The sequence below is a fragment of the Mangifera indica genome, chromosome 2 (assembly GCF_011075055.1).
Source record: "Mangifera indica cultivar Alphonso chromosome 2, CATAS_Mindica_2.1, whole genome shotgun sequence".
Lineage (NCBI taxonomy): Eukaryota > Viridiplantae > Streptophyta > Magnoliopsida > Sapindales > Anacardiaceae > Mangifera > Mangifera indica.
In genome coordinates, this window is record NC_058138.1 from 16,835,718 (window position 1) to 16,853,275 (window position 17,558).

The 17,558-nt window shown below is 33.5% G+C and overlaps 3 protein-coding genes across 3 annotated transcripts; 1 reads left to right on the top strand and 2 right to left on the bottom strand.

Annotated features, from left to right (window-relative positions):
• Positions 1-3,041: 3,041 nt before the first annotated feature.
• On the top strand, positions 3,042-4,489 carry LOC123199957. The gene has a single exon (XM_044615022.1). It carries the CDS (start codon positions 3,200-3,202, stop codon positions 4,355-4,357), a length of 1,158 nt encoding a protein of 385 aa, XP_044470957.1. The 5' UTR covers positions 3,042-3,199; the 3' UTR covers positions 4,358-4,489.
• A 3,179-nt stretch (positions 4,490-7,668) lies between these two features.
• Positions 7,669-9,789, bottom strand: LOC123208619 (transcription factor MYB119-like). The gene is made up of 3 exons (XM_044626149.1): positions 9,338-9,789; positions 9,112-9,238; positions 7,669-8,566 (listed from the first exon to the last, which is right to left on the bottom strand). Exons 1-3 carry the CDS (start codon positions 9,787-9,789, stop codon positions 7,790-7,792), a joined length of 1,356 nt encoding a protein of 451 aa, XP_044482084.1. The 3' UTR covers positions 7,669-7,789.
• A 4,623-nt stretch (positions 9,790-14,412) lies between these two features.
• Positions 14,413-17,204, bottom strand: LOC123209410. The gene is made up of 3 exons (XM_044627470.1): positions 17,017-17,204; positions 15,394-16,795; positions 14,413-14,968 (listed from the first exon to the last, which is right to left on the bottom strand). Exons 2-3 carry the CDS (start codon positions 16,674-16,676, stop codon positions 14,716-14,718), a joined length of 1,536 nt encoding a protein of 511 aa, XP_044483405.1. The 5' UTR covers positions 16,677-16,795; positions 17,017-17,204; the 3' UTR covers positions 14,413-14,715.
• Between the last annotated feature and the right edge of the window lie 354 nt (positions 17,205-17,558).

Genomic DNA, 17,558 nt, shown 5'->3' on the forward strand with positions numbered 1-17,558 from the left:
AATTAATTTTGTCAAATAGAATCAAAAAAATATAAATTATTATATTATTTTTTATTATTTTACTTTTAAAAATTATTGTATTACTCATAGACAAATCTAGGTAGGGTCAAAATAGTCAATTTACTCTCCTTAACTTTAAAATTTTTTTAGTTTTGTATATGTACAATATTAATATATATATAACTTTAAAAATTTTACATTAACCCCTTTAATTTTTATTATTTATTTCATCAACTCTCATATATTTTATTTGTATTGAATCTTAACCCTCTAAATTTTATTTCTAAGAAAGCATTTGAATACCTATGAAATTGCATCTCTCCAATCTGGTTCGATAACTCCAATGGTCAATAGCTTTTTTTTCTTTCATTTTTTTAGCATTTAAAAAAAGAAATAACGTTTAACGTTTATGTCCGTTTACTGTTTTTTTTTTTTCCCTAATAAAGTAAGATTAGGAGAGAATTTATAGTTTAGGAATTCAAGAAACGTAGACTTTTGATCTTCCCAAATCTCGAGTGAAAAATAGAAACTTAATCTAAGATTAACATGAGTTTACCTTCTAAGAATCTACTGATCATATGATATAAAGGCTACATTTACACATCATTCAACACTAGTGTAGCGTTTTTCCTTTGCTCAATAACATAGATTAAGCATCTTGTAATTTAATGAACACGAATTAGGTTAGAAGTCTTGTCCTCATAATTTGACGAAAAAGAGTAATTTCACCTAATCTCCACCTTAATTACTTTATAATTCTTTTCCAAACTAACCTCAAACATAAGCAATTTTAGCTCTTTACCTCATTTTTCAAGACAGAATAAATAAACTAGTGTGCTTTAATTCAATCGTACAGATTAATCAACGGGAAACACGGAGGGATCAGCACAATTTTTATCTGCCAAAGCGAAGATCATGCTGCCCCACTCTAAAAGCAACCACAGTTCTCTTCCGAAACCATGTTTCCTGCATTTAAATACACTGAAAGAAACTTGTTAGCATCCAAGATGATGAAGTTGATAAATATCGAAACTTCTGTGTATTATTCTTTTTGGCTTTATCTGATGAATAGTTAGGGTTTCTGAATCTTCACCTTCATTGTGAAAATGACTCACCATCTACATTTGATTTTTTGCTTGTTTTTTATTGTGATCATCGTGCCTCTTTGATTATTACCCTTTTATAATTAAGTTAAATTTTTAATCAATTTCGAGAGTTTTCCAGATTGTTAAGAAGTTAGACATTTGTTGATTATCATTATGATTAGTCATGGGATCTAGTGGGTTCTTTCCTATTCCACAAATTAATTTAGCTAAAATTTAATAATTTATAAGTTTTTCTTTTTTATTTTATATTGATTTGTTGACTATCAAATAAAATTTTTAGACCACAAATGATAATTTGAATGGTAAAAGATGAGAGTCTATATATAAAAAATATGGTTTTAAGAACTCTTGAGTTACTTGATTTAGTGGTTATGAGGTTGGTCACTAGACTAGAGAAAATTATAGTTAGGCAAGATAAACTCCAAAAAAAATTGAATACCTTTCTTTCATGCTAATGTCTTAAATAGGAATTTTATTTCATGTTTTACTAGATTAAAATGAAATAATTTACAAAGAATTTATTATGCAATTCACATTTATATGAACTTAACTGCTTTGTTTGCTTCAAATCAAAGCCCTTTTTCACGTAACAATGTTGATTGGATTGGTTCCTTCAAAAAGTCGTAAAAACAGCTAATGAACAACCACACACACATATTCAAGAAACTAATTAACCTTTTACTTAATATAAAATAATCAGTCTTATGTATATATAACATATATTTTAAAGGCAACGTGAAAGTGCAATAATAGATGGGCAAACTATGCCAAAGTGTTGTCAAAGTGGGCAACAGAAGCCATGTTAGTGAGCGGCAGAACTGGGTTTATTGCTGAAATTTCTGGCTAGCTAATTTCACAGCCATATATACAAGACGGAGGAGAGATTTATGTTGTCTGACGAGCTGACATGTAAAAACAAATGAAAGCCGACAATAACGTGGATGTACGCAGAAGAAATTAGGTTACTTTTTGCTTTTGATGAAAGATTTTAAGGTAGGGGATAAGAAGATAGAAAAAGTCGTGTTATATGACTCGAAATTGTGGCCATACATGTTAATTCAATGAACAAAGCAATGGGGTTTCTGAAATGGGTACAAGTTTCAGGCATTGGATTCCCCTTGAGAGATGGAGAGTCATGGCCATATACGTGTTAGAATATTCCATTAAATTTATAAACCACGTTCATGTCACAACTGAACTGGGAATTTAATTTGAATTACAAGATAAATAAATAAATAAATATATACACCGTAGAAGATCGAACATGTGACATTCACATGTCAATTCCTTCACAGAATCACCGAACATTTACTTCCATTTATTAGTTTCTCTGTTGCCTCATTGTCAATGGTGACAAATTGAAAGATATCTTTTGATTGTTTTAGCTCAGATGATAATCATTCTGCTCTATTATTCTCAGCTAAACGAGGACTAACTTGCTGCTAATTATGGTGACTGCAGTTATTGCTAGTTGCATTAAATGCAAGCCCATCTAAAAAGGAGTTTCTTTAACGGGCAATAAGGGCAATGTTAATTAGATTTGACTGTGGAGGCTTTCTATTCCTGAATCTACCCTATCTTTCTGACTATGTAATAGACCAATAGTTGAATAGGCATTTGCATTTGGAAGAAAACGATGCCGCGGAGGAAGACGATGGAAAATGCCTGAGGGTGATGAACGACGTGTCGTCTTTCAGGGAAAACATGAAAATACAGTTACTTGCTTTCGGTTAAAGTCTTAAAGGCTACACAAACGGACATCCTAGTAAAATGAATGATGACTACTTGGCTAGATATGTTTCTTCAAGACTTCAACTAAACTGAAGTAAGTGCATATTTACAGTAGTACTGTAACTCTGTTATAAATTTAACCTCGTTTTACACACGCGCTCACAGTCATAGAGATGCCGACGAAATTGCGTTGCACCCACTCTTAACTTTATTCTTCTAAGCCCCCACACTACGTCAGCTCCCTTTACAAACTTCCTTTCCCTTTGCCTGTCTCTTCTTCTTCCATTGTTCACGCCACCATCTTCTCTCTCTCGCAATGACTTCTTGATGTTCTGAACCAGAGCTCAAGCTTTCATACAGCAATGGCGGAAAGACGTGTTATTGGTTCATTCTTCACCAAGTTCCTTACTCTTTTCCTTCTTCTTCTCCACTTGGGTTGCTTCATTTTCACCTCCAAGACTCACCCACCGGGTACCAAGAAACGAAAAGGACCAAAAGCTGCTCCTCCCTCGTTATCTGCTTCTCCATCTCGCCTTAAACCCCACAAAGCTCTCTCTTCTTCTTGGTCCTACATTAAACGTATCTTCTCGTCTAACAAAACCACCCCACAAACTCGCCCACCATCTCCAACTTTAACCTCAGCGAGATCATCTCAGCATTCCCTTGTCTCCATGATCCCACCTGAGCATCATCAAACTCAAACTTCAGATTTACAACCACGTGTCAAAGCAACTACTCTTTCAGGCTCAGAATCCGATATCTCGGCTGATCAAACATTCTTCCCTCTACGTAACGATATCTTTCCCTGCACAACTTGTGGCGAGATTTTTCAGAAACCTCATCTCCTTGAACAACACCAAGCTATCAAACACGCTGTATCGGAGCTAATTGATGGTGATTCGGGTAAGAATATTGTTAACATCATATTCAAATCTGGTTGGCCCAACAAAGATAAAAACCCGGAAATAATTCGAATCTTGAAGATCCACAACAGCCCAAAGATTCTATCGAGATTTGAAGAGTACAGAGAGTTTGTCAAAGCCAAAGCCGCACGAAACGGTGCCCTCAGGAGGCGAGACGAGCGGTGCATAGCTGACGGTAACGAGCTGTTAAGATTTTACTGCTCAACGTTTCTTTGTGATTTGGGACTTAACGGGAATTCTAGCATTTGCAACCAGCAGTATTGCAGTGTTTGTGGAATAATAAAGTTGGGATTCTCACCCAAGTTGGACGGGATTTCTACACTATCTACTGGCTGGAGGGCACACGTGGCGATCCCAGAGGAGATTGAGGAGGAGTTCAAGTTCATGAACGTGAAACGAGCAATGCTGGTTTGCCGGGTGGTGGCAGGTCGAGTCGGCTGTGACTCGGACGACGATCAGACGAAAGAGGATGGAGGGTTTGACTCGGTCGTTGGGAGGGGTGCCAGTGGGGTCCACACCAAATTGGACGAAGAAGAGCTTTTGGTTTTTAATCCAAGGGCTGTGCTTCCTTGCTTTGTGATTGTGTACACCGTATGAGTGAGTAACTTGAGTCAAGTGAGTTAACTTGATTAGTTAATCAGTGTGTTAAAATGCTTATGATAATGTTAAACTGTATGTAATCTTAATTAATTTTTGTTTAAATTTGTAGTAATGTGTGGCGGTGATCAAGCTTTAGTTGCAGATTTTTTTTAATTTGCCTAATGTCTGTGATGATCACAGACACAGCCCCATCGCCGACCGTTTGATTTTACGATGATCAAAAAGGTTTTTTATGTGGGTCCAATAAAAACCATGCATAACGGTCGCAGAGGCCTGCAATCTCTCATAATTTAAGCACGCATGATGTGGATCATGCGGCCATGAATGATTTTACTCAATTATTAGGTTTTTAATTTTTCAATGGGTTTAAATTAAAATTGTTATCGACTGTGTTGACATTGACAAAATGAGTTATTTTTTATTTGACATTCAAGGTCTTCAAAATCAACGTGCTGACAAATAAATTTTGCAACTCTTTGTAAGGGAAATAAGTGTTGAAGGGTTTTAAGTATTGCTTTTAAGCCATTTCACGTAATTTACAATACAATTATAGACTCAGATTTGAAAGAATTTGTCTCTTTTTTTTTTTTTTGGAATTCTTTTACTTTAATTGGGTGGACGCTTGTTGTTCTATGCAAGATTTTTAAAATCGAATCGGAGTAAAAACTGTTTTAAGTATCGATTCTGATCGGATCGATCGGACCATCAATTTAGATAAAGTTTTGCCCATTAGATTCTGAATCAAAACTTCATTAAGAAGGTATTAACATGGTGCTAAAAAAGTGAATAACTATACTTATAATTATTTAACTTTCGGGAAATTATCATTTATCTATTGACTAGGGGTAGCAATTTGGTCAAATTCAAGGGTTACAGTCTCACCGAAAAATGTCATATGGATGGATTGCACCAATCAAGGCGGAATCCTAAAATTATTTCAAACAATTTGTGACACTAGCATTGAAATTGCAACTGCCCTGGTGCAATTGCACAATTATAGGCTTTTTAGAAAAAAAAAAGAAATTATGGGATGCCATTAGTTTTTCATTTTTCTTTTGATGTTCTCTTTTGAGTAAAATTTTATAGTTAAAAATAAAGTCAGTGGAAAATTGACTTCACCAAACCTTGAGTGGAAAATGAAAATGCAGTCCTATTCTTTTGATTCGCTTAACTTTAGTTACTTTACTTTGTAATTTTATGTTGCAAATTAGCAAATGTTCCGCTTTATTGATATTTATATTATAATAGACCTCCATTTGGGACCCCTTGTCTATTCAATAGCCCAAGTAGTGGTTAATATCATCAACGGGAGAGGCGGGGAGAGGATATCATTCCTCGTCTTCGTCTTTATTTTCACTGGAGATATCAATCTATATTTTTAGTTTATCCTAATTTATGGGGATAATAAGGATTTCTCATCTCCCTTATGAAAAAAATTTCCTCCCCATTCGTATTCCTATCCTGACTGGAAAAAATTTTTTTCTTATACCTTATAAACACAATATAAATATATTAAATAATATAATTAACTAAGGTTAAAACCAACATACTCTTTCAAATATCACAAATATCATATATTAATTATCTTATTATACAGAATAAAAATACAAATAAATTTAAAAAACATAAATAATCTAAAACTATGAGGATATATTAGTATTTTAAATAAAAATATTAATATAAAGTAGCAGAGATGAGGACAGGAAAGAAACATATGTATCTCTATCCCTAGTGTGTCTTTAATTATAAATATATTTTTTATCTTTATCTTTTTTCCTATTTTTATTAGAGAATCTCTTTTTCGTTAAAATCATAAACTCTAAATTCAGATCAAAATTATCATCTTTAATTATCAATTATTATTTGTGCCAACCAAAGCCCAAAACAAAAAAAAAAAAAAAGAGTTTATATAGGCTTTGCAATATTTTGTCAATTGGTCAACTTTAAAATAAAACCCTTGCTATATTTTATTGTAATGCAACCAACAAATATTTTCTCATTCGCTTTAATATGCTTTCTGTTTTTGACCATTTGTAACGTAAAAAGATACGCATGAGAGGGTTTATCGTTCACAGCTGAAATATTTGTGCATGTTGACTTGAGTTAGACAGTTGAAAATCATATCCCAAACTATAATTCACAGGGAAAGAAACCCAAGTCTTCATACAACTGAATCAAGGCTGGGCTAGGCAGTGGCACGTCCCCGGCCATGCCAGGCTGACTCTGGTGCAGGCCGTTGTGCCCACGGGCCAGACCGGGTCAAGGCCTGCGAATTGACGGTAACTCAAATTGTGTTTGACTTTCAACTTCAAGTAAACCTCCAAAACTCTACATATATGAAGCAAGGATACAGGTTTTCTCTATATAAGAAAAGCATCTCATTGCTCTCAGCATATTTTTGTGGCCATTTGTACTGTATTAAGCAACAATCTGTCAGGTTGTTGTGCTGCATATTAATATAACCTGGTACAAGTTTCTTCTCAATTTGAAGTACATATATACTGCGATGGTGACTAGATCACTTGATACTAAAACTTAAGGTGCTACATATTATTTATTTATCTTGTAATCCGATCGCAAGTGACTTGATTAGCCTTTTCATGATATAGTATGTATATTTATATAATTATAATAAAATTATGTATACTTATTTTAGATATATAAATATGTACACACTTATATATATCATTAGGTAATTAAGTGACATTGAATTTAAGATAAAGTAACATTTAATCATGTAATGACGTATATAAATGTATACAAAATTATATACCTAAAGTGAACCACATATAATATTGCTCAATGTAACTTGATTGTATTTCTCACAATGTCATATATGTCTTAAATTTTTACTAGTTAAATTAGAGTTTAGTATACAATATTTAACATCCTGTGTGGTAAAGGGATGCGTTTCCAAAATAGAGAATTTGGATTCAAGCTCTCCTTATCTGATTCAGTGATTTGATGACCATCTCAAAGAAGCTATAGGGTTTAAATGAGATTTCTTATTATTAAAAAAGATAAATAAATAAATAAATTTTTTAGTAGTGCTTATTTTTGAAAGAAAATATATATATATATATAGAAACCTTCATAATTAACTGCGTAATATCATCAGTTTATGTGAAAATTTTGTGTAGAGATTCATTTAAGAAAAAGAGAGAAGTTGGGGAGAACTTAGATAAAAATGCGAAACATAACTTAATAGGCCATAAGAAAATGACCTCAGTGCAGCTGAATAACACAAAATAACCACAATTTTTTCACAAGCCATTGCAAACCATAAAACAGAAACGCTCACGAAAAAAACATAAGAAAAATCCAAATTCCATTTGTAACAGTTCTTGTTTCTCAAATTTTCAGTAACCGAACAAATGTCCTAACCCCACTAACAGAATTAGGACGCTTCATGAAAACACAAGAGCAATCTTACTTAGGGAACTGATGAGAAGAAGATACCATCTCTATCAAGTCCATCTCTTTCTTTCCATATGTAAAAGCTTGATGATTGTCTCCCTGGAAGTACTCCATGTTCGTGTAATTATTGTAGCCATAATCAACAGAAGATGAAGAAATGGTGGCACCGTTCAACAGATATGACAGGTAAAGATCAGAATATAGCTGGGTAGTGTGAGTGTCTACGTTTTGGTTTTGAGTTGAAGAGAAGCCACATTGATAATCTGTTACATGGGAGAGCTGGTGATTAGAAGAATCAAAAGCTGATGAGGAGGTTCCATCATACTGAATGGATGGTTGACTGTAACTGTTGTTGGCAAAGAAGTTTTGCATGAAGACTAGCTCTTCATCATATGTTTCAGTGATCAAAGGTGGAGAATCATCTGTGGTGGATTCTGATAAGTCTTGAAGAAAGTGATTGAAATACGTTGATGTGGGGTCTTCTGATACGGTGGAGCTAGCTGGTGTGGCGGCTGCAATGGATGTTTGTGTGGCATTGGTTGCATTAATCTTGCTTCTTATGTAGTCTTGAAGCACAGAAGATTGAGGCTTTGTATTTAAAGCCTTTTGCTTTTGTGTCTGTTTGCTCTTTCTCCTTGAATTCTGCCTTCTTTTTGTGGCATTCCAGTGGTTTTTTATGGCATTTTCAGTTCTCCCAGGAATGCACTTAGCAATCTCCGCCCATCGATTCCCAACTTTGCCATGAGCTTCAACTAACATTCTCTCCTCTTCTTCACTCCAGCTATCCTTCTGAATATAAAACAAAAAAACCCACCGAATTAACAAGCCAAAAATGCATAATTAAAATATGGTAAAAGGCCTGACCTTTTCTTACATTGTGGTTATTTGTAGGAAAAAGTTTTCAAATAAATGTGAAAGGATACAAATTTAAAGCCTTAGAAGCTAGATCCAGCCTTATGGGTTTGGCCGTTGGCACTTGTAAGAGATTAAAACAAAACCCTAGACACTCTTCAATACAAGCATTCGAATGCTATATATGCATGCACACAAGTAAATTTCCCATATATGATTTGTTGGTGGGAGAGAATTGTTTATCTAGAAAATCTAAACCCTATTTATTTCTAGAAATAAACTTTACTCACAAAAAGATTAAGAAATGTTGAAGGAACCAATATCTACATCACTATCTAGGGTTTCCTTATCTTATAATTATATACTACACAAGATTACTAATACGATATATCTGAAAATCAGTATTATATTTTTGTTTTTGGCACCCATTATATATATTTTTTTAATCAACTGAAATGATTATTCCGAAATGAGAAACAGGCCTTAATATCGGGGCGCAAATGATTGTGCCATCTCTCACGACACTGCTTGCCCGCTCTACCGGCCATCTTCTCAGCTATTTGAGCCCATTTTCGTACTCCATATTGCTTCACGAACTTGATCAGTTTCCTACAAACAAACCCTAACACAGTTTAGTTTCAACTCAAATACTGAACAAATGATGATAAAGAAATTATAGAGAACCATTTTGCATAGAGTATATATCACCTGTCTTCTTCTTCTGTCCATTGCCCCTTGATCAAAGCTTGAGAAGATGCTTTCTTAGCCTTCTTCGGAATCCCTTTGTAACTACTCTTTGTTGCAACTTTTATTTCTTCTGAAAGCTCGTTAAGGTTCCTCCCATATGAACTATTTATTACAGCACTTTCTTCATTAACAATGTTCAACTCTTGGATGCTTGGCCACAAAACTTCACCTCCATAGCCACTAATTGCTCCACTAAATGAAGAAAAAGAACCACCAGTCAATCCATTGGGTGTTGTTTCTTTATTTTTCAGATTGTTTCGTGGCTGTTGATTCGAATTGAAATGGAAGCTGTGACCCCATAAGAACCTGTCTATGGCTGTTAATGGAGGAGTGGCCGGACAAATGAGACGTTTATTGTTTCGCAGATTTTCATGCCCAAACCCACCGCCTTCTCCTGCTCCTCCTGGTTCCATGAAAGGGGGTTGAAGAAGATTAAATTTAACTATGAAAAGAAAGGAATTATATTAAAGGCGTTGAAATTTGCTTGAATTTTGGGAGAGATTTAAGTGATAATTTTCTTTCTTCTATCCTCCTTGCATGAAAACTCCATAACAGAAGCTAGACATAAAGCTGGTCCCAAGCCTCGTAATGTGCCGCATGACATCATAGTCGTCCATTAAGAGGTGGATCCAACGGCTGACACTTATCTGTAGTTGTAACTCCTGAGCTTCCCCTCTCAGACGAAAGTAAAAACAAGAGGGAAAAATTAGTGGGTTCGTTATTTAGTTCATAATAAATGAAAAATAATTTATTAAAATTCCAAAAATATTGAACAAAAATAGAATTGGGCACTCCCATCTGAGCAAGGGTAAATAATAATTTATTAAAGGCCAAGGACTATGTCCCGCCCAAAGTTTAGTAAAAAGACAATTCTAACATATTAACTTAAAAAAAACTCAAATACTCATTCATTTGTTAAAATTTTCGATTAAGTTTAGGAGTAAAAATGTCATTTAGTAAAAATATTTAAAAAACTAAAAATTTATCATTTTTTTCTTAAGTTTAAAAATCTAACCATTTTACCTACCCAATATATGAAAAGTGACTTAATCTCCTTTAGAATTTTCTTCTCTTCTTTGACCACTTCTATTTCGGTTATCGAGTGGCCCTGGCCCCTCCCACCCATCTCTCCTTCCTGATTGCCTCTCTCAATGTTGATCCATTGTCATGACGATTCATCTTGAGACAAACAAACAAATCGTCTTCATTTGGATAATTCGTCATTGTCTAATCGAAGATGAACGGTCGACCAATTTCATCTTCATTTGGATGATGACGAATCTTTTAGATAAAGATGATTCATCTCTAGACAAGTCATCATATTGACTAGCAACCAAATTTTGACACTAGGAGAGATGGTCGTAAATGAGAGATGGGTGGGAAAAGCCAACTATTGATTGGAATAGAGGTGGTTGGAGAAGAAAAGAAAAACCTAAGGAGAATTTAGTCACTTTTCAAATCTTATGTGTAAAGAAATTATTAGATTTTTAAACTCAGAGAGAAATATGATAAATTTTTAGTTTTTAAAAATTTTTACTAAATAATATTTTTATCTCTAACCTTAATAATAAATTTTAATAATTAGATAAGTATTTAAATTTTTTTAATGTTAATAGATAAAAATTGGTCTTTAACTAAACCTTGGGTGGGTAATAGTCCTTTGGCCGTTCTTAAAATTGGAAGCTGAAAAATTCCAAATTAGGGGGTGCCCAAGCATTTAATAAAAGTTATTGTGGTGATAAGACTCAAGGAGAATTGCAAGCCCTGCCTTTAACTGCTTTAATGGCTACCAGATAAGGCACATTTACCACGTGTACAAATTAGGATTGCCATTGCCACATTTTTGTAATTTGTGTTGACTCAATGATTGACCGATTAACCAAAGTTGACCAACCACACTGATAAAAGGAGAAGCGCTTCTGATTATGAAGCAATAGAATAGTATTATACCTTATTTTTTTGATTAGTGACGTATTAGTATTACCCATTTAGTGTTTTTTTTTTTTTTAATTGAGAAACCTCTTTTAAGATATATTATTTTGATAATTTAAAATTTTAATTTTGATATATTATCAAAAAAAATTTGAATTCATACTACCTTTATATAAAATTTTATATTTCGTTATTTAAATTATTTATTAAGATAATAGTTTAGGGATAAATAATATCATAGATATATTTTTAGTATAAAATTTAAATATATAAATAATATATCATTATATGATTAGATATTATTTTATCTTTAATTAAAAATTCTTTAATTATATAATAATATATTATTTATATACTTAATTTATATATTAAAAATATATAAGTATAACTTTATTGTAAAATTTATTGTCTTTTAATCACTTAAATGCATGGCTTTAATGAATCATCAATTTACAATAATTCTCTTTCTAACAGTTACCAAATTTGAATGACTAATGCCTTTAATTTTAATGTTTGAGGGACAATATCAATTTTCATCAACAACCTATATTATAAGGTAAGTCTAGTCTGAATGATGGGGAGAAGGGATCTTAATCGTCGTCTTTATTATAAATATGATAAAAAATTTTTATCATCTTTTTACAAAAAAAAAAATTCTCTCTATCACTATTCTTATAAGAAAAATTTTCTTATTTATATCATAAATATATTAAATAACAAAATGAACTAAAATTAAAATTAGTTTACTATTTTAAATATCATAAATATTATATATTAATCACTTTAATATATACAATAAAAATATAAATAAATTTAAAAAACATAAATAATATAAAACTATAAAAATATATTAAAATTTTAAATATACATATTAATATAAAGTGACAGAGATGAGGGTACGGTAAGACGGAAATATATGTGTCTCTGTATCTGATTGTAAAAATATTTTTTGTTTCTGTTTCTATTTTTTTTTTTTATTATTGAAGAATCTCTTTCATAATAAAGTTGAAGGTCTTAAATTTGAACTAAAGTTATCACCTCTACATAAAAGTGAATGTTTGGATGAAAGGAAAATATAGCAACTCGAGTTGGTATATCAACCGGTTGATGATCCTATCATACAGACGAGACATTGCTAATCACGGCGTGGAAGGAATCAAATGTTCTCAACGTCTGAGGGCAAGCACGTGGCATCTCAAACCTAAGACTGGATTGCGATAAGTTGTTGACACAGTACTGGGTTCAATCTACTAATTTTTTGTCACAATTTGGGTAATTAGCTTCAATGTTTAGCCTTTTACTAGGTAAGTGGGCTGTATTTCTCGGCCGAAACAGCATCCTTTCAACATTATTTGGTTTTGTGGTTCGATTAGTAGATTGTCTTTATCCTTTTTAAATGCCAACATTTTTTTCTACCCAATAAATATAATAATGATAAAAAAATAATATGAGAATTATATAGGTATAATATAATAAATAATAAATAATATATTTTATAAAATAAATTATTATAATATTTAAATATAAAAAACATATAGAACATATATATATATAAATTTAATATAGAACATTATCAATTATATATTTATTAAAATATGACAATATCAATAATAATTTTATCATTTTTCATATATATTTTTTGTTAATAATTCAAAATCTATTAAATTTAAAATAACATAATATATAATCAAAGTTCCATTATCACAAAAAATTATCGAGAGAGTTTTGAGATTTGAATAACAAAAAATTGGGTTTTTTGTTTTATATAGTGATGATATTATTGTAATTAATTGAAAATACATGAGATATTGTCGTACTTTAAAAAATAAAAAATGAAAAAAAGGTAAGAATATGTATTAAATATAAAAAAATATAAAATACGTGTTTAATATATTTTGGTTTCAAAATTTTGGAACATTGTGTTTAAAGAGTGAATTAAATAGAAACGCAAATAATTCACTTTTTTACTAACTAAGCATTTATTTACCAATTGCAACCAACACAAATTCAAATTTCCGAATTTTTCCATACAAAAATTAGAAGTCAAAAGAATCCATATTATAAAAATTTGGGAATGTCCTCAGAAGAATTGTACAAATAAAGCATTGAACATAATACACTAAGAATGGGAAAGATTTGAAGACAGGACAGGAGGAGTAAATGCTGGTATGCAGTGTAAAAAAAAATGTGATCTTACGGAGAACTATAACCCATACCCATGTGTGATTTGGCGCATGAGTCTTCATAATTCGTGTACTCGGATACATTGCACCAAACGTATATATAATATTTGAGAGACATGTGGGTCGTAATGGGAGAGTGAAGAAAGCCATGAAAGTTTCTTGGTTTCACCATCTTTTCACGTGACAAATCCTCAGTCCATTAAATATTTTTCTGTTCACTAATGCTTCTCTTCTCCCTTCATTTATGCGCATATGCATGCACAAATGTAAATTATAAACAAAGTTCTTACTTAGTTTTCTCTTGCTTGCTCAAGAGGCACTGAGGATATATATATATATAGAAAAGGGGCTGCCTTTTAAATCACCAATAAGATTGTTAGTGCATGTTTCCTCTTATGTGATCAAACTTCATACTAAATATAGATAATGTAATTATCTACTTTTTATGGAAAACAAAACTCATTAGAACTCTAGAATCATTGTTAGAGTTTAACACATAATTACATACATACTTATAGTTATGCCAATTGTCTTATATATTAAAGAATGACAAAAGGGAAAGGCAACAACCTAAACATTCACATTCACTGATATTATCTCATTATTACACCAAAATATCAACAATATAACAATATATAGAAGCTTCCAAGTAGCAAACCAAATGACTTTGAAAAATGTTCTTGTGTTCTTTCTTATTATTTGCTCGGTTCTACACCTACAATTTGGTATACCTTTTGTTGGCGGATGTTTACATCAACCCTTTCAATTGTTTTCTAGAGTTGGAAAAAAGAAATTTAGGTTTGACCATGAATCTGTTTTTGGTTTCAACTTTATCTTGTATGATTTTTAGTCTTTTAACAACTTGAATCGACTGTCATGTGCATATTTTTTCTGGGTATTTTACTGGAATTGCGAAAGAAATGAAGCACGAATTTTACATGGATTTCTAAGAGATATTAACAAAAGATAATATACAATTTGGAAAGTAGAATGCCCGGCTAAGAATAACAGCCACTCCCAGGCGGGCAGAGAACACGGCGCCAATGCAAAAAACCCCAAATTTTGAAGAAAGAAAATGCCGATAATAGCAATTAATTTCTCTTCTCTCTCTAATTTTTGTGCATATTTTTACTATCCGAAAAAAAAAAACAAGGAGAGGATACTGATATGCTTTGGGTGGTTGTTCTTTTTGTTGACTGATTTGAGATTTTATACGTGGGAGGATTAAGATTCTTCTTGAGTGGCATCTGGAGGGTCGAGAGGGAAACACGTGTCCTCCGCACCAGTGTTCCATAGAAAATGGGCGTAATTAGCTGCGTAGTAAGAGTTTGTTGGGTCAGCAGAAATGGCTTCCAAGAAGGTCTCTTCAGCTGCCCATAAATCCTTCCTCACTTTCCATAAAAAGCTTGCGTATTTGTTAAGTGCCTCTGCATCTGCTGGCTCCACCCCGATTGCTCGCTTGAAATACTCTTCCGCTCTGCAAATCACATATTAAATAACAAACAAGTCAACATCTTGTCGGCTTATTAACTAGAATACTTCATTAGTTTAAACAAATCCAAGTCAACGACGGTTTTTTTACTGGTCTACAGTAGGTGAAAAGAAGATCTTTCTGGTGAGGGCGTGCCAAGTCACGGCCAAAGGTGATAGCACGAAGAAGAAAACTTTACACCACAGATTTCGCTATCAGAGTTTTTTTCTGAAAAAGCCAACCCAAATATGAACAAAGGACAAAGTTTCACAAAATTGGCCCAAGCATTTTTTCAGCATAACCCAGAAGATATTCCTAGGAGCTAAGGGTTGAGTAAAGAGTATCAAAATTCGAATGACTCGGCTCCCACTGATATTCAATTACATTACAATAAAAAAAAAATGGAGAAATGAAGAAGAAGAGATTTATACCTGTCGCAGTCTTGGGTAACGAGGTAGAGAAATTGGGCATAATTGGCAAGAAGTAGAGAGTTATTGGGCTCTCTTTGCAAGCTTATTTGATATAGAAGCTCTGTTTTGAAATAATCTGCATAATCATCAGATTCAGTGTTGGCCTTGATTGGTGAAACGAATCCTTTCATGGTCTCATGATCAAGTGACTCATCTATTACTGAAGCTTGCATTTGAGAAGCTTCATCAAGAATTGAATTCCACAAATTCAACTCTTGCTCTGACACCGACTCTGCCTCCCTATTCGTCCCAAGAGAAGACAACTGTGAAGCACCGTCAGCCGCAATAGTTCTAAAATGGTCATTCCGATCAAATCCTCCATCCCCATCTGTGCCTCTAGCCACCGGCCGGATTTTCCCACCACCGCCATTGTTATTTCCCCCAACTGACGTGCTTTTCCCACTTGAAGAAGACACTGAAAACCTCTTAACGGTTGACGAATCAAAATTTAAATTACTCTCATCCTCAATTTCAATCACCGAAGCAACCTCTGTTGTTGGCGGAGAAACCGAAACTGCAAGTGCAGTGTTACTAGCCATTGAATATACTGTAAAATTCGCTAAAAGTATCATAACATACAACATTAGTGTTGGTGTATGAGAGAACACTTGTTGAAACAACCACACAAAATAAGCATGTATCTCTCTCTGAACCCTTACAAGGATTCCTTGTAAATCTTCATACGGTAGAATCTCTCTCATCTGTAAAGTGAAGCTATGAAGCTCTTGGATTATAAACACCATCGATGAGAACGCCTTTTTAACCGAACAATAAGCTGATTCTCCTGCTTCTATAAACCCGTCTTGCCATTTTAACTTTCTCTTTATCATTCTTAGCGATAACGGAAGGTCCACGCTGTTAGCCTTCCGTTCAATACTCGATAGTGGTTCATGGGGTTGCCATGAAGGATCTACGCTGTTACAGATATCCTCACTGTCGCCATTTTCATCCCCGTCATGTTGGAAGCGGAAGGCATCTAAGCTGGCACTGCAAGCTCTTCTTAATACCGTGAGTTGAGGTTTTGATTGTGGATACTCGTAAGACTGGGACCTGCGAAGTTTCGTTAGTTTTGCTCCGAAGAGAGATGATCGGTCAAGTCTCTGCACAAGAGCTGAACCATCTTTACGGCGTCGTTTCGAAGAAGGTGAAGAAACAGCTGAAGCTAGAGTTTGAGAAGACGATGGAGAGTGAGGAACAATCGGTTGTGACCAATGCAAACATGTGGTCGCTGCTTTTAATCCCATCCCTCTAATGATAAGACTAGAAAAACTGCCTGAACAATTTTCTCTTTGCAGAGACAGAAATCTAATTAGCTTTTTCAAATCAGATTCATGAAAAAGTCTTCGCCTTGCTTTCCATTAACCTGAAAATGAACAAACAAAATCAACAAATGACAGAATTTTCAAACCAACTCGTTCACTTCTACAACCATTTCCCCGAAAAGCACAAGACAACAAGCAGAGGTATAAAAATCAGCTCTGATTTCCTAAATCGAGAACGACTAATCCAGTCACGAAAACCGAAATATCAAAGGTAGATCCGAGAAAATGAAAAATTCAAGAAAGATAACGTCGCAACACTTACGTTTGATTTAAACGGACTTCAATCTCAAATCTCCGTTTCTCCGATTGAAAATCGGCACAGAGTTCCGGTGATGACCCAAAGCAACGTACAATCCGTAACTTCACTTTGTCAGAACACAAGAGCCCTACGAGTCTTATATAATATATACATATATGAAACAAGATATATTATATACACACATATATATATATATGTGTGTGTGTGTGTGTGTGTGTGAAGATTCTGAAGCTAAAATTAGAATAAAAAGAAAAGGGAAATAATAGTACAAGACGGGAAGTTCCGGTAACCTGTTAATTTACTGGTGAACCGCAAGTGTGTTTAGTTTGGGGGTCCGGGTCAGTAGCTGGTTACAATGAAACCAGATATTTTAGTCCGAGGGGGCTAATTTCACGGACTCAAGTGGATCTGATCTGGCCGCTTAAAATTCGCCACGTGTTGACACCGACCACCAGTTGTATTAAAATGTTGTTACCACAAAGATGAAAAACCGTGAGTCACACCGACTCTGATTGTTCAATGGTTGCAAACGTATCAGTTAAGAT